The sequence below is a fragment of the Microtus pennsylvanicus genome, chromosome 8 (assembly GCF_037038515.1).
Source record: "Microtus pennsylvanicus isolate mMicPen1 chromosome 8, mMicPen1.hap1, whole genome shotgun sequence".
NCBI classification, from domain to species: domain Eukaryota; kingdom Metazoa; phylum Chordata; class Mammalia; order Rodentia; family Cricetidae; genus Microtus; species Microtus pennsylvanicus.
Window position 1 is genome coordinate 12,293,978 of NC_134586.1, and position 23,745 is coordinate 12,317,722.

The window sequence follows — 23,745 nt, forward strand, 5'->3', positions numbered from 1 at the left end:
GAACTTCATTTTCCTTACCTGACAATTTCTTGGCTCTCTAAAATTGAAATCTTGCGATGCTGACGTTTTCTCCAGCTGGCTGCTACCCATCTAATCTGCATTCATACATGGATTCATCTCTGTTGGCTAAAAACGTCTCAGCTATGCGTTTGTCTAGCATGAATCAACTGCTCTAGGTGTTTCCAGATATACAAAAGCATTTTCATCCCTGGAAAATCCTGCCAGAAATGTATACTAAGAAGAGCAAAAATTAAGAATTGAGCAGCAATTAGGAAGTGGGGGCTCTAATGAGCTAAACCCATCCAAATTTCAACTTTACTTAATGACTAGGTTTTAGGACTATTATTACATCTACTTACTAGAGAACAGGGTGACCAGAATAAGTTTGTCTTGCAGTTGTATGGTTTGTGTATACCTGAGGCAATGATAAATGGAAGCTATCAATGTGTCAGACAATTTCGCAGCTAAATAGTAGTTGGCTTGTTCCCATTCGTGGAGGCTCATCTATCTAGTCTAGTCCACACACAGCTACTTCTAAGTAATTTGAATTTATCTAGATCATATTCACAACACCACTATTATGTCTACTTAACCTTGTAAAAGAGAAGCAGGCACTAAAAACCGGAACCCACTAGAACACCAAGAGTGTCAACAGCCAAGGACAAAATATTCATGTCCCAACACAAGAACCCATACATTACCTTAGCAGCCATGACCAAGCAATCCTGTATCCTAATATGTAACTATCACATATGGATGTAGGCATGTTCACAAATACGCACCACCATGCCTGACGCTGTGTGGGTACTGAGGGAACCAAACTAAGGTTCTCACACTTGCAAAGCATTCTATACTGACTAAACCAACTCTCTAGTAGGCCCCCACTTCTTTAGCCTCACTTCAATACAAGAGGCATGCTACCAAGAAATTATCTACCAGCATCCAAGCTAAATGACCTAAGTTCCTTAATGTTCAAATTCTAAAGTATTCCCCTTTCCTACAGTGTAGATAGGAAGGATGAGGACCAGGTAAACACAGGGGCAAGTAGGCAGGAAGGCTCAACACCCAAGGGAAGTGTGGACTGCTGGGCCAGTGTGGTTATAGGCAGGCAAAGAACAGATCCAGAACAGCCCCAGTGGATGCAGGACTCAGAACATGCATGCAGGATCATCCATGCCTACTCATTTGAGCACCTGAGTGCTAAGTCATCAAAGAAATTGAGAAACAAGTTCAGCTGAAGAGAGCCAAGGACTGCAGACATCTTCTAGCTGCTAGAAGGCAGAGAAAGTCTCTATTAACTCCAGACAGGACACAGCTTCGCCAGCACCTTGACTTTAATCAAGTGAGACATGTTCTAGCCTCAGGACACTGTGATCTATTAATATAAACATGTCAGTCCAAGCTACAAACTTGCTCCAGCAATAGGAAACAAATGGCACAAAACTAAGAAATGCCCTCAATTTATTAAAAACTTAATAAACACCAAGTAATTTCCATTCCAAAAGATGCATGTAAATTTTTATTTAGGGTCAAACTCTCAGTTTAATTCTTGATACATTGACAATACTGGTACAGAGCAGAGGACCAGGCATGTTAAACACAGACACAGGAACAATACTGCCCTTAGGCTCATCAATGGACTCTCCCAGGTCAGCATTGCATGGAGTGCCTGCTTCCGGTCAGTTGTCACAAACCTGACAAAACAACTTTTCTTTTTTCTAAGCAAAATATTAAAGGTCATTCAAAAGACAAATTACAAAAAAGCAAATTAACAGACGCTACTCATCTGCATTTTCAAATTACTAATTTAATCTCTTCATATAGTAAAAAGTAAATAAACTACAAATATACTCAACTGATCCAATTTATTAGAAAGTTGAATGACCCAAATTTAAAGGATGTGATACAAAAAGTCTAATACATCTTCAATATTCCAAGTTCCGATTACCCCAGTCTGTACAAACACAGATGTTCTTCCATGTCTAGTGATTTTCACAAGAATCGGGTTTCAAGTTATTTTTCTGTTCTTTCCAATTGCTTTTCTTTTTTAGTAACTAACATGCATGTTTAAAGATGCAAGAAAAGCAATTCTATCAATCTGGAAGAAGGTAAATGAACACCCAGAATGAAAATATCAAGTTTATGTAACTGAATTTCAGAATTAGGGAATGTTCAGTTCAGACCCTGTAACCAAACTTCTGCTACACAATGCTGTATATGATGTAGAAGCTTTTTGGATAGTTCCAGTTTTAATACTCAAATGTATCAAAATTTCTTAAAGAAACAGAACATCATTTTGTTTTAGAGGCATTTTATTTAGATAACTAAAAAATATTAGATGTTCAGAAGCAGTCAGTGTACAATGAAAGAGACCAAACCAGTTACTTTATCGTGTAAATCCTCTTCTTCCCAACTAAGAGAAAAAAGGCGTTCTGCTTTAAGGGAAAAGTCACAAAAATAGGCCAATATATTTTTCTTCTCCATAACATAAACAGCTACAAGAAATGTAAGTGTAAAATGTAAATTGTACGTTGGCTTGCTCATTCGAGACAGCAGGCTGTGGCACTACACGAGCATAACCCTCCTGCCTGCACCTCATACACGCAGCGACTTTCGCTCACAGGAACACCCAGTAGTTGTTCGTGCACTGGAGCTAATTCATATTCCCCAATATTTTCTGCCTTCCTTGCCACAGGCAGAGAGTCACTCTGAAGGCTGATGCTTTTCTCTGCTTGTTTAGTCCATAAACTATATGGCACCTATGGCACACAGCTGATGCTCAGGCCTTAACTTCAGGAGTTGAAGAATAGATGGAATCTGAATTCTCTGAAGCAATTTCTTCTGCAATTAAAAAACAAAACCATAGTCAATTTAATAAAGAAGAAAATCAATGTTTCTATATAAAGAGGAAATAAGTAGAAAGGTGGTTTTTAAGCATGCTATGGTAAGGATGGCAACACAGAGCTACTGATCATGCATTATCAACTAGACTCAGGCCACCAAACACCCGAGCAGATCCCAGACATCTTCCTCTACGGCCTTCACACCAGTTTTAATCCCCATCCCTGTTCTTTCAGGGTAAGTTTCAAATGACTCCAACTACACAATCAGCATTTAATTAAAATCATGTCTCTTTGAGTCCTGACTTTTCCTTTAGCAATTAAATTTAAGCCTATGCAATTCAAAACCATAAGTATTAAACACTGCTTTTACTGGGGGAGAAGAGAGTCCTAACAGTATCAAAAGTGGGGAGAGAGGAGCCACAGAATCTGTGGTAAACTCTTCCCTTTTCATTTCACCATCCCAAGTCACTACTTAAGAGCAAAGACCCATCTTCTAATCTAACCATTACCCATCTTGCTAATCCTCCCAGTAAGAACAAGTTCACTTTCCTTCTTGTTCGTCTATCCCATGGCTACAACCCTAGACTTTAATGTCCCTACTCTTATTCTTTCCCCACACTACTATTTCCCAAATTTATATCTATCCCTCCACTTAAAAAAAAATTCAAAATTTTTTTTTCCTTTTTCCTATTTATAAAACTCTCCAAATATTAAGACAGCAATCAGGGCACTGGGTGGCCTTGTTTTGCCCTTATGCTTCACATTTTGCTTCTCTGCCTTGGTGTTTCTGTTTTCTGCTGAACTCCTCCACCCCTCATCAATACCACATCCTTAAAACCTCACATTTATCCCTCCACAGGTCTCCACTGGTTTAAATGCTAGTTCACTTCACAATCATAAACTAAGTAATTTGTTAAGATAACACCTGTCTCTGAAGTTTACTAGAATAAGACACTAGTCCTGCCCAGTGTACAGAAAGCCCAGAACTCTGTAGCTAATGATTACACTTGTGTATAAACTTTCCATAATTTAATTCAAATCTATTCACACTTAATAAATTACTTTTGGCACTGACCAAAACACACATACACTTAATTTTTACATCCCCAAGACTCTTAGAAAAGCTAATTTGTATTTACCCAGCTCCTCTTCCGCTGTTTCTTGAAAACCGACCTTTGGCTTTGCCAGTTCCCCGCTGTCTTCCTCTGTGAAGAGAAAAGCAGTGACTGACGAGGAACACAGCAGTTTCCGTCAACTCACACAGCAGTTTCTCTTTTAAAAGTTACTGTGATTCTAAAATAGACATCTCAAACTCACTTTTAGTACTACAGCCATGCTGAGATTAGTAGTAAGTCTTTGTCGTTTTGCTTTTTAACTGAGAAACATGTTTTCAATGGTACGGATCAAGTAATATAATACTATGAGGAAACTGGACAAATATGTGTAAATTCTTCATATTGCCATCTTACAGTGTTATTTGATATTTCTGTGTATCTGCACCAGTAACCACTGGGCCATCTCCCTAGTCCCTTTGTAATAAATTCTAAATTAAGTTCATTCAATTCAGCACATAAAGGACATTGCTCGATTAGAATCATGGTTTCACTCTGCTTATATCTTATTACATAATTCAAAATCTAAGGGAAACAAGACACAATGAAGCAGAATTTACAAATAATACAAAATCTATGCACAATAACTTGATTAACTTTGAATAAACGTCCTTACCAGGAAGCACGCATTTCCAAAGGCCATAGGTTTTTCCTACTACAGTTTGCCACAATCTCAATGTCCCATCTTCAGAACCACTGGCATAGAGTTCACCATCAGGACTAAACCTCACACAGTGAATGGGGCCAAAGTGACCTTTGTAGGATTCTGAAAAAGGTGAAGAACAGGGCTATCAGACTTAATGTAAAGCTGATTATTAGGCTAAGTACTGATTTACTAAAAGAGACACTGTCTGCATTCGTGGGACATCATCTCTGCCATTTCCTTGGGATTAGTTAGCCCTTTTCAATCCAGTAAGGCAGAGGCAGACTGTCTTTGGAAAAAGAAAATGATGTTTCACATTCCACAGAGAATTGAGGAGCTGTCAATAAAGCTGTAGAGATCGGAGCAGAAGTCTGTCAATTCCATCCCAGTTTCTATATCCTGAATTTATTACCTGCTTTTAGAGGAAGCAATTTCTTCCACGTCTAGAGAGAGCCACCAGGTGGAGCTCTTTTTCATACTCAGCCTATGCTTCTTAATTCCACCACAATGCTTACTACTGACCCTTACATTCTAATATAATAAATTTTACAGGAAATATATAGTCAGGAAGGTTTTCTACTGCAGTAAAAACCTTACTTACAAATGCTCCCCACATATAATTTAATGCTCCATCATCTTATTCAGACTAGCAGGAGAATAAAAAGCATTTAAGAATAGAGGAATCTGGGTGGAATAACTGAATATTGTACACAAAGTTCTGGATTCAACCCTCACCCCACAAGCCCCCCCACACACACACACGATCAAAGGTGTGAACAGAGACTGCGATGAGAACACTGGGTCCGCAGTGCAGCACCTGTCGTTTCTCCCCACCACAGCCTGGGCTTTACTAATGCTGAGCACCTCCCAGCCCGGACCCAGCCACTGCTTTCAAACTGACAAGGATTGAACATGTAACTGAGATAGTCTAACACTAAAACAAACCCCAATCTACCAGTTTCCCTCAAGAAACGAAACAAAGTTGCCTCCTGTTCTTTGTGTACAAATCTAGTTAACTTAGTTCTTTGGGTGGAAACCAGAACAGTTAGAAACAGGTAAAAAAAAAAAAAAAGAGGTGGGAATTTATAAACAGAAAATAAAATCTTCAAGCTAGAAGCAAAACCTGTTTAGACTTGGTAAGTAAACATAAAAATAAGCAATAAAGTCTTGCTCTTTGAACTGTCTAGCATACTATTATACATACTATCAAGTTAGGATATATCAAATTAATCACATTATCAACCATTCCATGATGGCTGGCGGTGGTGGTGCATGCATTTAATCCTAGCACTTGGGAGGCAGAGGCAGGTGGATCTGAGTTTGAGGTCAGTCTAGCCAACAGAGCAAGTTTCAAGACAGCCAGAACTGTTACAAAGAAAAACACTGCCTCAAAAAAAAAAAAAAAACTAAAGCAAACAAACAACAACAAAAAAGAAGGTACTCATTATTAGAAGTTAATATTTTGATAACGTAAATTATTAAAGAGAATGGTCCTCAACCTTCCTAATGCTGAGACCCTTTAATACAATTCTTCATGTTGTGGTGACCTCCACTACTTCATAACCATAGTGAAACTACAGTTATGAATTGTAATGTAAATATCTGTCTTCCAATGGTCTTAGGTAGGCTGAGCAGTGGTGGTAAGTGCCTTTAATACCAGCACACAGGAGGCAGAGGCAGGCAGATCTCTGTGAGTTTGAGGCCAGCCTGGTCTACAAGAGCTAGTTTCAGGTCTTAGGTGACCCCTGTGAATAGGTAATCCCAGGGCTTGTGACCCACAGATTGCATGAGCCTTACCTAATTCTTCTCCACTATTGTAGTCATACTTATACAGTTTAAAGTCTTCTCCACCTGCAACAAGAAATTCCTTCTCAGGATGAAGAGACGCAGAATTGATGGTTGCAGGAGCTTCAAAGGATTTAATTGGCTCCAGACTGGGAAAAAGAACACAAAAACATAAATGTCTACAAATCTATCCACAGTGAAATTATTCCTAAATTCTGAAATACAAGATAAAGTATTCATTCAGTCAAGCGTAAATGAACTGTTAAAAAACATGAGCAAAAACAATCAAAATTTTTCCCAATAAAGATGCATTATTTTAATGAATATGAAAAAGGTTATACAGACCAAGAACAGTGGTACAAACATGCATACCAGCTCAGGAGGCTATGGAAGAAACCAGCCACAAATACATTCATTATGTGTAGGGGTGGCCTCAGCCAATCACCTTGCTTGTAGGGCGGGGTCCCCTGAGGATATATTTTACTAATAAATATTGCTGATATACTCCCCCCCTTCCCTTCTCCTTTCCTGTTCCTGTGGGAACCTCGGGTTCTGTCTTTTCCTAATTAAAGCTAAATATTTTATTATAATTTCTGTCTGCCTTCATTTACGCCGCTACAATTATGAATGGCAGTCTTAAAAGCCTTATGTCTATGGGTTGAATGTTCAACATATGAAGGCCCTGGGTTGACTGCTCAACAGTAAAAAAGTAAAAAACATAAAGCAAGCTTCACAGTAGAGAATCACGACAATGCAGATGAACGTCCATTATGTTTTCTCAATTGTTGAGGATTTAGGCTTCTACCCCAACACAAGAAACTGCTATCAAAACTGTTAACAGCTGTTTTTAACCCGGTTATATGGTGGTTTAAATGAAAATGGCCCCTATAGGCTATATTTGAATGCTTGATTCCCAGTTGGTAGACTATTTCGGTAAGCATTAGCATGGCTGAACAAGCTTCATCACTGGAGGTGGGCTCTGCGGTTTCAAAAGCCCATGTCAGACCCATTCTGGCTAGCTCTCTGTCCATCTCCTGCTTATGGGTCAGATATAAGCTCTTGGCTACTACTTTGGCACCATACATGCCTACCTCCTGCTTTGATGGTTATGGACTCACCCTCTGAAAAGCCCCCAGTTAAATGTTTCCCTTTGTAAATTGCCTTGGTCATGGTGTCTCTTCGCAGCAATAGAAAAGTAACTCAGACTAACTGTATTAAAAGCTGATTTATCAATGCCAACTGATTCCTCTGAAATATCAACTGTAGTTTCCTCATCAGCCCTTTTCAGTTCAATCCTGAAAATTACTTCAATATAAAACATCAACCACCACATGCCACAAATAAAACATGCAAATTAAACTTAGCCAGGCCATGGTGGGGAAAGACTTTAACCCCATCCAGCACTCAGGATGAAGAGGCAGGCAGATCTCTGAGTTTAAAACCACCTTGGTCTACAAAGAGAGTCCGAAGACAGACAAGATTATAAAAAGTTTTTGTTTTTTTTTAAAAAAAAAAAGGTGCAGGAGTGCTTTGGGACAATGGTCTTGTACTTTGTATGTAAAGATTTGTCACTTTTATTTTAATAAAATGCTGATTGGTCAGTAGCTAGGCAGGAAGTATAGGCAGGGCAACCAGGCAAGAAATAGAGGTGGGGCAACGAGAACAGGACAATTCTGGAAAGAGGAAAGTTCAGTCTACAGCCGTCACCCAGACACAGAGGAAGCAAGATGAGAAGGCCTCACTGATAAAAGGTACCAAGCCATGTGGCTAACACAGACAACAATTATTGGCTAATTTAAGATGTTAGAATTAATTAATAAGAAGCCTGACCTAACAGGCCAACCAGTTATTAATGTAGATCTCTGTGTGTTTCTTGGGACTGAATGGCTATGGGACCAGGTGAAACAGAAACCCGTCAACAAATAGTGCCAATATGTGGTTTATGAATAGCCAACAGCATGCCTCTTGGTGGTGGCAGGGATCTTGAAACTCCATAGAATTGTGGCAATAAATATGGTTCCCACTAGTACCTCCACCATGAAGCTAAACTCTCAGAAAGCTAAGGAATAGGATGGATCCAGCTGTCAAAGCCATAGCTTTAATCCTAGCCATATAGCTTAGTAAATTAAAGACTCGTGTGTTCAGAAAAAGAGATATACAGTGTGTTTTAAAATATGTATAGGCTTGAGAAAGAAAAAAAAGGATAAAGTAGTTGGGTGTGGTGGCACACACCTTTAATCCCAACATTTGGGAGGCAGAGGCAGGAGGATCTCTTTGAGTTCAAAGACAACCTGGTCTACAGAATAAGTGCCAAGATAGTCAAAGATAAACAGAGAAACCTAGCCCCCCCCCCAAAAAAAATTAAAAATAAAAGAAATTGAGTTTAAAAAAAGCCATGTAAAGATGAAAAATACATAGAGTTTGGATACTGCATGTTGTTGTGTTGTCATTGGCTTGTTTGATGTCTGAGCAAGGAACAACAGCTGCTAAAAGACATTTGATTACAAATGCTGCTGGATTAATACAACATATATATTTTAAAAATGCTTTAACTTTAAAATTTAAGGCAAAAGATACGTTACTTTGGAGAAGAGGTTTTGCTTTCATTTCCACAGGAAATGAGGGCCTGTGGATTCATACTGAGTTAAAAAAAATCAGGTTTGACCAAGGAAGACACCCTAAGTAATCTCCAATAGGAGCGGATTGCCCAGATGTCTTGAGTTCTACATCCAGAACAGTTTCAAGACTGCTGCCTGAAATGATCAAGCTTCACAGAATATTCCAGTCAGGACTTGATCATAATTCTAAATTTCCTTTAGGTCCCCATAATATAATCAGGGCACCCAATCAGCAGGAGGTAGCCTAGAAAACTATGCCCACATGCTCAAAATATGGATTATGGATTGTTTTGGTTTTTTTAGAGTGTTGGTCACAAGTTGGTCTTGATAATGGTCAGGAAAAAAGCTAAACAAAGAAGATTAGATTCAGAGTTCTTTTGAAAAAAAGGGGAGGGGGTGCTGTAGGACAATGGTCTTGTACTTTGTAAAGATTTGTCACTTGTATTTAATAAAACGCTGATTGACCAGTAATCAGGCAGAAAGTATAGGCAGGACGACAAGGGAATTCTGGGAAGGAAAAGATTCAGTCTGCAGTAGTCACCCAGACACTGAGGAAGAAAGACGTGACTGCCTCGCTGATAAAGGTACCAATCCATGTGGCTAACGTAGACAAGACTTACGGGCTAATTTTAGATGTAAGGAAGAGTTAATAAGAAGCCTGAGCTAATAGGCCAACTAGTTTATGATTAATGTAAACCTCTGTGTATTTCTTGGGGTTGAATGGCTGTAGGATTGGGCAGGACAGAAACCTCTGTCAACAACCCTGTCTCAAACAAACAAAATAGAACAAAAACAACAAAACAGACAAAAAACTAAAGTTAGCTGTGGCATATCTAGCACTACAGACGACTACTTGTTTGAAACATTCAATAGACCAGGTATTACCAAATGAGATCTCAGGCAAAAGTTTACAGCAGGATCACATGGTTCAGGAATGAGCAGTTATAGTTGTACAGTCTGATAGTTCTGGGCAAAAGCATTCCACTATTAGTTACTGTGTTTATGGGAGCTCCCTTACACTTGTAGAACTTCCATGTTACTTCTCTGTCTCCTAGTCAATGAAGCTGAACACTGGACATATTCCTTGAGACTATCTGCTAAGACTACTGTCAGAATACAATTGGTCTAATCTTTACAGAAATCCTTTAAGTGCCAAGGCTAAGCACTCCACACTCAGTTTTGTGATTGAACTCAACATGGTACTTACAGGATTCCGGTACTGAGAACAAAGATGTTAGCTACAGTGATAGAGCACAGCAACAGATACATAACCTCATACAACTTAATGAAATACCACCAATAAAAATGTTTTAATGGATATGAACATTTTTAATTAGAAAAACAAGATAATATGCATCATAGTCTTATTAAGAGAAAAACCACAAGTACACACATACACACAACAGAAAAAGAAATGATCAGGTCCGCACTACATCCTTCACTGTTTTTAGGTCCTAGGGATTTATACCTATGGTCTCAAGCCACGCTACTGAGTCGTATCCCCTAATGGCGCTGAGAACTGAACTTTGGTCCTCTACAAGAGGAGCAATCACTGTTAATCAACAGCTAAGCCAGCCTGCCAGCCCTTATTTTTAAAATAAGCTGATTCTCCCTTTTATCCCCAAAATAAAATGCAGGAATTTCCTGGGCATACCTTACTGCACTATGAAAAGCAATAGTCCGCCCATAAGTGAGAACCAGGACCTCTCCCTCAGGGATATATTCCATGCTGCTAACAGACATGTTAAAATTCACAGATTTCACTTCAGTCATTGTAGCATGATCCCAAAGACTGTGAAAGGAAAAAAAAGTAATGTTTCGTCAGTGATCAGAAATATCTTCAATTTTATCTATACATAGGTCCATGAGAAAAATAATCATACTTAAAGTAATTTTTGTCACAAATCATAAAGGAGTTCTGGATTCTAAGTCAAAACCTTTGTTAGGTTGTCGATGAAATCAACTTTATCATAGATTTTGACAATTGTTTTAGTCTATCCAACAGTTACCAATCTTTTCACAGGAAAATACATCAGGTCATAACACACAAAGTTTTAAGAGCCTTATGAATCCCCTCAGCCAATCTGTCCATGACAACATTCAGAACAACTACACATCCGCAGCTTTAATGATTTTCTGAATTCTACCCCATGTAAATAATAGTAAACAGCTCCAGGTAAATGTGACATACATTGATAAATTTTAATTTACACATATTTTCCAACATGATTATTAAATGTATTTATAAATTCCAAGGTAAAATGCTTTTCAAACAGTCAATTATTGCAAAAAAGTTAACTTACCGAACAGTTTTATCATCAGCTGAAAGAATCTGTTTATCCTCGCTGCACCACAGAGCCTTTTTAATACCGGAAGTGTGACCACTAATTTCCTTAGGTTCTTTAAATAAAACAATTTAAAATGCATAATAAATATCTAGCTTTCTGAACTGAGCAATACAAAAACAATACACCCCAGCCCATTCCAAATTTGATGTCTATCAGATGCACTAAGGTTTGCTAAACTGGAACAGTAATTCATTTGTATGACAATGAACCTCAACCCAAATGAACCTTGCTATATGAAGCGGAGACACATCCCCTTACGTGTAGTTTTCTACACTGACTTCTATATCCAAAGGTACTATTATACCACAACATACTATTAATGGACAGCAAATGTGATGTTTCTTGGTAAGAACATGGGCCCAGAAACAAGGGTGTACTAAGTCAATCCTCATAAAAATCTAGGATCTTTATCCAAGTCACTGCTGGCAGTAACTAATGAGGTGAAACACACACACAATTGTCAAGAAGAAGGAGAAAGGGAAAATTTAAAGTAGCATAAGCAATTCCTAGGGAAGAAACTTCATTTCTTCATCTTTAAAATAGGGTAATAGAGTTGTTACATATAGTCTATGATGATTAAGTACAAACATACAGCTGAGGTGCTTAACACTATTTGACATACAGTCAAAGTTTTATTAATTGCTATCACTTCTACTGCTAATCCACTGGGGGAAAAAAAACTCAAAAAATAGCTTGGAGAGGTGAAGATGAAGAAAAGTCCCCCAACTCCTGAACTACTTTTACCCTATCAGAGAAGTTCAACACATATTTTAGCCTAAGAATACCAAGAAACAGGCAGAGAAAAAGGCAAAGCAGATAATTAGAACAGTGGTGAGAAGCACAATCCATCACTTTAGAAATGCTTTTCCAAATAGAGTATTAACGCTACAGAATAGCTGCTTAATCACAATACACTTTTTAAAACTTGGTGTCAATTTTGTCAATTCATGAATAATACTATCTCCACTTACAGATGTTTCTTCTGAACAGCCAATACAGCTAAATTTTGAAACACTCACCCTTCAGATGCACACTGATGTCTCAACATCCTGTCCTACAGAGGGTGACATCACACATCACCCAAAATCTAGTAACATTGTTCTAATACCTTTACAGAACCTAGTATCATGAAATGAAAAACCCTCAGTGATGAGGACTATTATTTTCAAGTGTGTGACTTTTGTTTGCACTGCACTTGTTTAACTCATGAAGCAATGCTGTGCCTGTCTAAAACACCTAAAAAAGAGAACAGCAATAGCGAGGCAGAAGATAGGCAGGGCTGGCAGGCAGAGAGTATAAATAGAAAGAAAAATGAGAAAAAAGAGGAGCAAGGGAACAAGGAGAGGAGGACATCAGGGGCCAGCCATCCCTACACAGCAGGCCATGGAAAAAGAAGGAAAGAACAGTATACAGAAATAGAAAAAGATAAAAGATCAGATTTTCCAAAGCAACATTTCCTTACATCCAAATTTTGAAGTCAAGCTACCTTTTAAGTACATGTTAGTTTAGTTTAGCAGCCCGCACAATGAAATGTCTCCCTGTACATATCTCATTCAGTCAAAAAATTAAAAAAAAAAACAGTAATATACATAATCCAGACTCTGTATATATTTCATCTTTACGGGGCTTATTTTTCTTTACTCCTTTACTCTATGACTGTCTCTGCTCGCTTTAAAGATTTTGTCTTATTTTTTAAAACTATTTTTTATAATTGTCTATACTTTTTCTTCTCTCTCCCAAGCCTATGTACATTTATCCAACACTGTGATCCATTTAGAGGTCTTTTTTATCTGAATCTGTCTTTACTGCCTATCTGTAATAATTTTCTGACCAAGAGCACTTTAAAATGGTAAGCAGTATGGTTGCGGCAGCCCTTCTCTGCCTTCTCTCTGCCTTTCAATATGGCAGAGGTACCATTACTGCCAGCTCTATGACAGCCCAGTAGGAGCCACGCTCACCACTTTAACTCTTGAGAAGGAGCATGTAGCACACAAACCCTTTTTATCTGAGTAAAAGCCCAATCTGTCATGCAGCACAGTGCACAGCCTAGAAATATCTGTGTGGTGGTGGGAATCCACCATGCCCTCCTGCCTGTGCACACCTAGCAGACCCGATCCCACCACTTGCTGAGGCGGGGAATGCTGAGCCATGGGCATGGTCTCAGCTACTTTCCTCCTGACCCTGAGTGAGCACATAAGCATCTGGACCCCAAGTGGGTGGTGGGCATCAGCCCCAAAAGAAGAGCCAGAGCTCTCTTGGGTTTTTACATGAATATAGGTTCTGCTTTTCTTTCCAGAGGATGAGAACCTGTGGATTCCTTACAGACTAATGTGACTTGATGGAACAAGACCCTGCCCCCGAAAAATCTCCATGAACATCCCCAAAAAAATACTTTGCCGAAAAAAAACAGCAGGAAGCAGTTTGGAGAGAACTATACCCAAATTCCCAAACATTGTTTTAAAATGTTTGTTTACATTTGAAGGGAGATATGACATAGAAATGAATACTTTGCATTGGTATGGATCTTGGTCTATTGATACAAATTTAAAAATCAATTTTGTTATATGTATGATTTTGCTCTTAAGGTATTGTGTTTGTGCAGCGCATTTAAAAATGTAATGTATAATTAAAATATACAGACTAATAGATAGTCATTTATAAATCATGCTTGTAGTCATGTTAGTTAGGTTTTCTACATATACAAAGATATATTTCAGGTAGGTAGGTATTCTTCAAATATTTCAAAGAATAACAGAATAGGGCATTTAAAATGTTTTAAGACTTTTCATGACAATGAGATACATCTGCTCCTGGCAGCACCTATCTACTTCAAAAGGATGATAGGCATCAAAGAGACTCTTTATGGAGTTGGTTAGCAATTTGGGCAAGAAACTGCTCTTGCCTGGACTACTTGATTACGGTATGCTGTATAAACTGGACATGCAGCAAAGAGAAAAATGACTGCTCAAGTTGCCTAAAGAAAGTGAGACTATCCTTCAGGGTTCCTGCTTCATAGAAGGACCTGACAGACATTCTACATGACTAACAAACTGCCAATATAGGCAGAACTGTCTTTGAAATTCCCCGTTTCATGAAACACTCTGCCAGACACTAAAGGCCTGTAGGCTGAAGATGGATGCCCCAATGTTACAGAAGAACTGTGGGTGACTGCTCAGGCAGCAAGATGTCTCTATCAATTCTAGAGTTTTGGAAGATGTTTACAAAGTATTTCCTGTTTACTTAGGTATGCTGTATCCTTCTGGAGTCTGATGGAGTTGAAGTAAGTTATAGTTATAAAAGACAGATTAGATATAAAACTTTAGACTCACAAAGATAGGATAGATATTTTCCTTAATTTGTCAAATGTAAATAGACTGAATATTGTAACTATAATTCTTGTTTGATAACTATTGTTATGTGTAATTTTACTTTGTTAATGTTAAATCCTTCCTTATTTAGACAGAAAAGGGGAGGTGATGTGGGATTCCCCTCTGTATTCTATGAATATGTTTTATTATTATTAGTTAATAAAGAAGCTGCTTTGGGCCTATGACAGGGCAGAGTATAGCCAGGCTGGAAGACATAGAGAGAGAAAGTAGGCAGAGTCAAAGAGACACATGTAGCTGCTGAGAAGACAAACACCCTGGAACCTTACCTGGTAGGCCACAACCTCATGGTGATACACATGGTGTATCATTAAATACACATGGTGATACACATGGTGATAAATTAAATGGATTAATTTAAGACAGAAGAGTTAGCTAGAAACATGATTAAGCTATTGACCAAACAGTCTTGTAATTAATATAGTTTAATGTGTGACATTTCGGGTCTGAGTGGCCAGGAAACAAACAAGCAGCCTCCACCTACACCCAGAGGCAAAAGGTAATCAGGGTAATTTAGATTAAGAAAAGCCGGCAAGAAATAAGGCCGGCATTCGTGAGTAATAATAAGCCTCTGTGTGATTTGTTTGGGAGCTGAGTGGTGGGCCCCAATAAAGCCAAAAGAGTAAAACAGCACACAACAGTTTACCATAATGAAATTTTACATTGCCTGAAGGCTATATGAGGTATGCAATGAGACAAAAGTAAAATAAAATTGGCATAGGAAAAAAAACAACTTGACAGAATATATTGTAACAAAAATTAAGATTTTAACAAAGGAAAAGAGATAATGAATGTTTCTTTCTGGTACTGATCTTAACTTTCAAATGTTTGTGGTTCTTTAATCAGTTTTTTTATGGAAAAGCAGAAAGTGAAACACAGTTATGCTTACCTGCCTCAGGTTTGTTCAAGTCATATATGCGCAGCAGTTTATCCTGCCCCCCAGTTAACAGGTAGTTGCTATCCTGAAAACAAAAAAGAAAAATGATTAACCACTTTAACAGTTAATTAAATATAATCACCAAAAAGATGACTTTGTAGCCAACTACTTCTAGGAGAACACTATAAACTCAAGTTTCCCTCTCAAACGTACTGAACCACAGGAACTGCCGTTCTGCTGCTGCCCACCCTTGTAGCACAGACACTGTCACTCTGCACTGGAGTAACACTTAACTCAAGTGTAACTCGGGACCTCATTCACATGCTATGCAAACAGTATACCACACTGAACTACATCCTTAGCCAAAATTTCATTTTCTCACACCTGTGTGAAATCCACAGTCTTGACAATGTGCTTATGAGCCAGGGTCATCAATTCATCTCCCGTGACAGCATCCCACACTTTGCTAAAAAAGGAACATAAACAAATATTCCACAACATCAATACAAGGTTAAGTATAATGGTAATTCTAATCAATACAAAATAATGACACACATAATATCTATGTAATTGTATTATGTATCTAAGTACTCATTATTATACTTGATTTATCTAAAAAAGGCAATTTTTTTAAAAAGGCAATTTTTCCATAGGACTTTTCAACTTTTAATTTTTTCTTGGAAAAAAGTAACTTATTCAGGATTCTCAAATTAACCCAGCCTACTTTTTAGTTTATGTGGAGGCCCAAAAATGTGAGCCTATTTCCACCTTGTCTGATGGTCAGAGAGTTTAGAGGTTGCTCAAAATTGTTGACAACAAGTGTAGCTACATATCCTGACTCAGGTTCTTTTGACATTAAGATGGCTCAAACAAGTAGATCCATTCCATCCTGACAGATGGTCAGGACATGCAAGTGTACTTTTGCTCTTTCTTTTGTAATATGAGGTTACCTTAGGAATGATTACCTTCAGGATGCTTGGTCTAGAATGGCTTCAGTGCCTGAACAGAATGCTAATGACCTGATGTCTCAAAGTGTTAAAGCAATTAACTGTTTGAGATGTCCTTTGTATTGAGTTAAGTCTTTTGCTGCCTTCTCCCCTCTCCCCTTTTTTGTGTTAGGGCATTAAAACCATATGGAAAATTAAACTCGGGAGATTTTAGTATTCACTAGAACTCCTTCCCGGCACTCTCCTATGGTTTCTGCTTTATTATTTTCGCATCTTCATACTTTTTACTTATATTTCTAATCCCTACACCTCTATCCTGGCTGGTCTCCAACAGCTTATACCCGTATTTGTTTTTACCAAGCCAGAAGAATATTTTAACCAATTCAGTTCATCAAATCATCCTTTTGTCTACTCACATGCCAGAGAAAACTACATAGCACTTCTGTGAATTTAACTACTTCAAAATTGTACAATGTTAGACCTTGATACAGATCAGATCAAGTTTAAATCAAGATGGTAGAGGGCTAGGTGTTACTAGGCACACCTATATACTCACTTTATGATGCTGAGGCAGGAGGATTCTGCATTTAGGTTAGTCTTAATTACACAGTGAGATCTTTCTTAAAACACAAACATAAGTATAAAAAAAATAAATAAAACCAGCAGGGCGGTGGTGGTACATGCCTTTAATCCCAGCACTCGGGAGGCAGAGGCAGGCGGATCTCTGTGAGTTTGAGGCCAACCTGGTCTAGAAGAGCTAGTTCCAGGACAGGAACCAAAAACCCTGTCTCGAAAATCAAAAATAAAAAAAAAAATAAAAAAATAAAAAATAAAACCAAGCAGTCACTCTCCCTGCTCCAAGCACATAAAGTACATGCAAAGTCTAGAGATTCCAAGGAAAGCCAGAGGTCCTAAGAAGCAAACAGAACAACACCAGGAACCAGTAGCACAAAGCATTCTAAATCAACAGCATTAGATAAAACGTACAAAAGTAAGAAATAGGAATTAGTGATATAACATTCAAGCTTACACATACAAACTTGAAGTTCTATGAATGGCTGTAAAATATGTCAAGAAATGTCACCGTGATTTCTCTTATACACTCCAGTCTCTGTGATTCTAGTTTAACTCTGCCCCAACCTCCTTTTATTTCTGATCCTAGGCTCCCAAGATCATAACTATAACCCATATATTTTCTTCAGCTCCCACACCCTGCTCATATCTGTATGCTCAAAGTTCTTTGCATCCTCATTCCAAACACTAATCTTCACTAGATCTTCTCATTCAATAATTAATAATTCTTCTTTTGGGGGAGGCAGGATCTCTCTATGTAGTCCTGGCATTGAGCTGACATATTCTCAAACTGGTCTCCAATTCAAGCTCCTCCTGCCTTCAGCTCCCAAGTACTGGAAAGGTGTGTGCCACCACACCCAGCAACCATTTATTTCAGTTCTTCCAGAGTTCAGCTTTCAAGGACCATGGCACTGGATTCTGCCTTGTTTTTGTTTATACATACTCATTCTTAGCCAGAGAAGGGTTATCTAGCTATGAGTTCACATGGATTAGGATCAGAAGCATCACACTGTCAAAACACCTGACGTATCTACCTAATTTTGCGAGTGTCAAGAGAACTCCGGGTAATGTCCATCTTAATCTTTTTTGTTTGGTCATACACAGGACTGAACACAGATTCTTGCATGATAAGCAAGCACTCTATCACTGAGTTATACTCCATCTCTTAATGCCCTTTGAAATGTCTATTTAAATAAATCAAATACTCTTCCAACAACAAAATCTTACTGCGATGTATACTACACATTCACTGAAGACCAGCATAATACTAACCAGAGCTATCAGCAAGCTTGCTACTACTCTAACTTTGATGGACTGTGAAAAACAGGATCAGATGTCAAAGGATCTGCGGTCCCAGAAACATTTGGTCAGGACTCAAATACAGGACACCTGACTGTGTTCACACACCTACTATCAATTACAAGTGCAAATATTGGGACCTGAAATGTTAGGAAAGCATCAACACTATTGTATAGGCTATTCTTGGTTGTGACCTTGATTACACCCACAGTTAACTAAAACTCCAATGACTGGGCACACCTCATTTGAAGTGGAAAGACCAGCTGGGACATCCAGCTTCATTGACAGAATGGATACTTGGAACTTCTGTTCAAAGGTAGCGACTATTGGATTAGCTGAATCACAGTCTGTAAGCCATTCAAATAATACCCTTTTATGCAGAGAGATTCATTCTATAAGTTCTGTTCCTCTAGAGAACCCTGACTAATACAACTATGCATAGACACGTCCTCAAGCCTATAGTCCTTTTAGTCAGCAATACTCCAAATGACCTAGACAAAGGGCCTGCAGCAACAAGATAAAACCTTGGTAATGGGAGGGAGTGGCCCATACACTTTTCACACCTGTTTGTTGAGAATATCTGCTCAGGTCTCCCTCTCCCATTCCAACCTGGCCCAGATGTTTAGCTGGGAACTCTTTGTTTGAACCCCATCTACCTCTCTCCCCAGAACCCACCTTCGGGAAACTGTTCCTCCCCAGGAGATGCTAGGGACTACATCTACAGGGTACTTAAGGCCTGGACCCTAGACCTGCCACGTGATTTCTCTCCTGCTTTCCCCTCTGAGAATCAACCCGGAGTTGCTTTGCTCAGTTTATTAAACCTTGTTTTATCAATTCGGCAGGATTTGGCTTTTATTGCTTCAGCAGAAAAATCCAAAATCGGTTTTCAAAACATTTATCACTATTTTCTCTCCATTTCAAAATAGTTCTCACATGAGCAGGACTCTTGTATACTTTTTATTTATTTTCCTGAGGGCTAGCATAGAATTTGGTAAGATGTATAAAACAAGATTCATCATAGCTTTCACTATAATACAGGATCCTCCCTAACTGCCCAGAAAACCAGTATAAGACCAAAAGCAGTAAGTGGCAAAGCAGTCTGCTTTAATTGACATTGTTAAGGCCAGGTTATGGTAAAATCAAAGTTAACAGAAATATATCTTTAAACTGCAATCTAAAAGCTCATCCTTGAGAATGCTAATGTCCACAATATCAACACTTACAACTTTATTATCTTACATTTATATATTTAGTTTAAATATTGTATAAATAACATTATAATACAATATATAATACATAATTATAAGTTTAATTAGATTATATTTGATCTAAACTATTATTAACCATGAGCTTACTGTCAAAAGATTGTGACCTAATTGCCACAATGAAATTGGGGGCTGGGGGGAAGGGTCTAACCATAAAGCCCACCTGGCTGGAATTCTGTGTACTCCAGGCTTGCCTTGAACTTGTGATCTTAGGAACGTGTGCCCACACCAGGCCCAGCAGTAAGCTGTAGTGTTATGCACCCATCAATCTTAGTTGCATGGGAAGCTGAAACAGGAAGGCTATACGTTTCCCACCACCCTGGCTATACAGTTTAGTCAGTTTGGCAACTTGGCTTTAACTCAGTGGTACAGTGCTTGACAAAGAGCCTGGGTTCAATTTCAAGAGCTGAAAATAAAGCCCCCTCCCTCTTAAATACCTAGCTGTATAACACTGATCAAATATTCTACACCCATTATTTAAAAAAATCAATAAATTTTACCTCCAATGACAATGTTCTTAATGAACTTAGTGAAAAATAAACTTTACTAGGAAAAAAAGAGAAACCTACAGCAATTACAGACTCAAATATTCAATAAATAAAAATCAAGATCCATTCCCTGACCTTTTACTTTAGTAACTTTTTTCAAGTGACTTATCAGGCAAGTATAAAGCAGTATTTAAATCGGGAATATAAAAGGCTAGAGAGATGGCCCAGTGTTAAGAGCACTGGCTGCTCTTCCATGTGCAATTCCCAGGACCTACCTGACAGCTCACAATTATCTCTACCTCCCCTTCTAGGGGATCTGACACTCTCACACAGACATACATGTAGGCAAAACACCAATGCACATAAAATAAAAATAAATCATAAAAAAGAAAGGAATATAAAACATGGCCTCAACCTTAAGAGTACATTAATTACAATAAGTACTACAGTTAGTGCACAAACAAGACAACAGGTAGGTAGCTTCCCTCTGCTCTCCAGGAGTCCACTGTGACTCTTCCATATCTGAGCATTACTCTTTTTCCCATTTTCACCTCCTCGGAGCACTTTGTCAGGGCTGTGGATGGATCTCAGCTGACAGATGCTTGCCTACTAACCATAAAACCAGTGTGGTGGCTCTCAGCTCACCTGTGACAGCTTAACTCAAATGAAGGAGGCTGAGGACCAGAAATGCAAAGACATCCTTAGCTATACGTATACGATAAGTATGACGCCAGTCTGGGCTATATAACAGAGTGCTGTATATTGTGAGTTAGTATGCAGCTGACATCTAAAGCAACTTTTGGCCTAGAAATATTAACACAAAACTCATAGCAGCTTTTAAAATCAGATTTATGGTACAACATCCTAACAGCACACAAAGCTTTATGATGGTTACACCAATGCTGTAACAGCAACTGATTCCTCAAAGGCACAGAAAAATCCACAGAGCTTTACTTGTCTTTTTTAACTCCGCTTATTTTTAAATGTACATGCAGTAAAATTCACTGGGCTGTATATAGAAGGGTCTAGGGTATATGGTAATATGCTATAAGCTGTCTTCTTTTTTTTTTAAACTTAATAGTTTTAATATGCTTAAGTCAAAGATGGCAACACAATTTACAATTGCTTCTTAGTATGAAATCCTTTTAAACAAGAAATCAACAGATCAATTTTACTCTCCAGGTTCTTGTCTACATGAACAGCAGCTCTTAACATTGTCTTTGGGCCAGCATGATGGCTCGGTAGGCACACACCTGACAACCTGAATCAGATCCCTGAACCTCAACTCCCAAACTGTCTCTGACCTCCAAACACCCACCACGGCATGCACATGCCTGCACAAACAACAGCAGATAAAGCTATCTTTATTGGTTTAAAAACAGGTGACTGCAAACACTAGTGTAACTATACACCAAAATTATATACACTGCAGCACATGCCTCTAAAGTGCAGAGAATCACTGTAAGTCAGTTTGATAATACATGCAATTCCTAAGTAAAAACAGGTGACGTGTGTTGTGGCAATGGTTTAGACCAGCAAAGCCTGTACCAAAAGACACAGTGAACTAGAGTGAGGTGATTTCTCCATGATTACAGTGGTTCAGAGACTGCAGGTCACCCAGAGAGCATTACCTGAGCAAAAAGGACAGGACTTAATCCCCCGACTGACAAACAGAACAGACTTGAGTATTTTAAAAACTCTCCCGACTATGCTCCTGTCCACTCAAGGTGAAAGTAAAACTGTAAAGAGAGACCAAATCCTCAGAAGAGCAGTGACATGATTTAACTGACCGAGTGGCAGCAACAGAAACAGAAATAATGGAGAAGAAATTCCCAGCAGTGCGGAGCTACGATGAGCATGAACTAAGGCAGTGGCAAACACAGCGACTACCAGTAGAATCAAAAACTGGTGACAATGAGGACCTAAGGAAGATCAAGCATCTTTCAGACTGCCATCTTTAAAACCATAGGAAATGAAGAATAAGTGTGAGACCCAATTTTAAATGTATCTAGAGCCCTTAATCAAACTGAGTGAAAAAGCACCTGGAGGTAGCACTATATAGTACTCAATTTAGAGAAACATCTGTAACGGACATCACAATATCCATTATCCATGAGGAATCATAAAGGAATCCTGGTCTCAATCAAAGACACAGAGTTAAGTCATTTAAACCTTCAAGTCTGGGGAACCAGGATGGGATCTTGGTGAGATCAAATACCATGTGTTTTCCATGGCACCAGCTGAGTCGCAGATTCTGACGATGTCACCACACAAGTCAGAGAGAATAAAGTTAGCCATCTTTGTTACACTTACGCCGTGAAATCTGCAGCTGCTGTGGCAGCTTTGGTGGCATCTTTATTCAACGTTGCACCCCAAACAGCACCTTTATGACCCAAAAATGTTCCAATCCAGTCTCCTGTATCTCCCTGGCGAAGCATAGGTTTGCCATCTAGAAAACATTTTAAGACATGTGATTTAGAAGTCTGCAACATAACATCAAATATTGAATAGCAACCTGGGGGGGGGGGGTGTCCCATTGTGGAGCCCTGGTCCACGGGTCTGGTCCTCATAACTAGACTGAGGAATTTTGGTCCCTCTTCTTGGGAAGCATAAATGATTTTGGGACTGGATCAGACTCCTCCCTCACCTTAGCAAACTCCGATTACAAAACAATTGTACGGAGAAACGCTTTCCAGGACCCGATTCCGATTCCCTGGAACAGCAGCTCTAGGGAACCCGACGCCCTCTTCGAACCTCTTTGGGCGCCCCTTCACACATGTCCAAGCAAGCACGCAGACAACACACGGATACACACGAAGAGAAGGCTGGAAGCCACTGCCTTGTGTCAAAACAACCTAGACAGGCATTTGTGACTTTGAACCAACTAAACCTTAATTACATTTTCCTCTGGGGAAAAAAGAAAAGAGGCTCCGACCACAAAGGATGAAACAGCGGGATGAGTGCGAAGGCATAAAAGGCACTCCTCTCGGCCTGGCCTAATTCCTCCTTCCAGTAAACCCTTCGGAGACACAGGGCAGTTCTGTGTCGAAGACGCAGTGCACGGTTTTCTGAACGAGCACTAAAACCGGGGAGAATGGAGGGTGCCACACATAGCCTGACCGGGGCGAGCCGAGAGGCCAGCTCCCTCTCGCTCTAACCGGCAGCGACGACGATACCCCGCCCCCACCGCTCGGCAACCGCCAGCCGCGGCCGCGCCGGGCTCGGCTCACCTTTACAGGCGCTGATCAGAAAATAGCCGTAAGGCGTGATGCCGCTGAAGGCCAAGTCCACCACGGGCCGCGTGTGGCCGGAGCAAGTGAGCGGCGTCTGCCTCATGGCCATGGCGGCGGCGAGCGGGGTGACGCGAAGCGCGGACCGCGGGTGTCCTTCTCCTCAGCCCGCCGCGGCGCCCAGCACTCACACCAAGGCCGGCTCGGGAGTCCCCGCGACTCGCGGCAGCCAAGGGAGGGAGGGAGAGGGAGGGAGGGAAGAGGGGAGGGGAGCGCCGCGGAGCCGGCCTGCCGCCACCCACAGTCCACACCGGTAGCGGCAGGAAGTGAC

At 39.6% G+C, this 23,745-nt stretch overlaps 1 protein-coding gene across 1 annotated transcript; it reads right to left on the reverse strand.

Moving 5' to 3' along the window:
- Positions 1 to 1,490: 1,490 nt before the first annotated feature.
- Strap (serine/threonine kinase receptor associated protein) lies at positions 1,491 to 23,745 on the reverse strand. The gene is made up of 10 exons (XM_075982459.1): positions 23,415 to 23,745; positions 22,498 to 22,633; positions 15,997 to 16,078; positions 15,625 to 15,697; positions 11,305 to 11,401; positions 10,656 to 10,793; positions 6,396 to 6,532; positions 4,572 to 4,721; positions 3,983 to 4,048; positions 1,491 to 2,841 (listed from the first exon to the last, which is right to left on the reverse strand). Exons 1-10 carry the CDS (start codon positions 23,524 to 23,526, stop codon positions 2,780 to 2,782), a joined length of 1,053 nt encoding a protein of 350 aa, XP_075838574.1. The 5' UTR covers positions 23,527 to 23,745; the 3' UTR covers positions 1,491 to 2,779.

What these genes read in the sequence shown, in the direction of transcription:
- Strap (XM_075982459.1), bottom strand. Translation starts at nt 23,526, where the DNA reads ATGGCCATGAGGCAGACGCCGCTCACTTGCTCCGGCCACACGCGGCCC. An exon ending in AGACTGTGGATTTCACACAG is followed by an intron (nt 15,698 to 15,996) that starts GTGTGAGAAAAT and finishes TTTTGTTTTCAG; the next exon opens with GATAGCAACTACCTGTTAAC. An exon ending in CAATAGTGGAGAAGAATTAG is followed by an intron (nt 4,722 to 6,395) that starts GTAAGGCTCATG and finishes CACCTTTTTCAG; the next exon opens with AATCCTACAAAGGTCACTTT.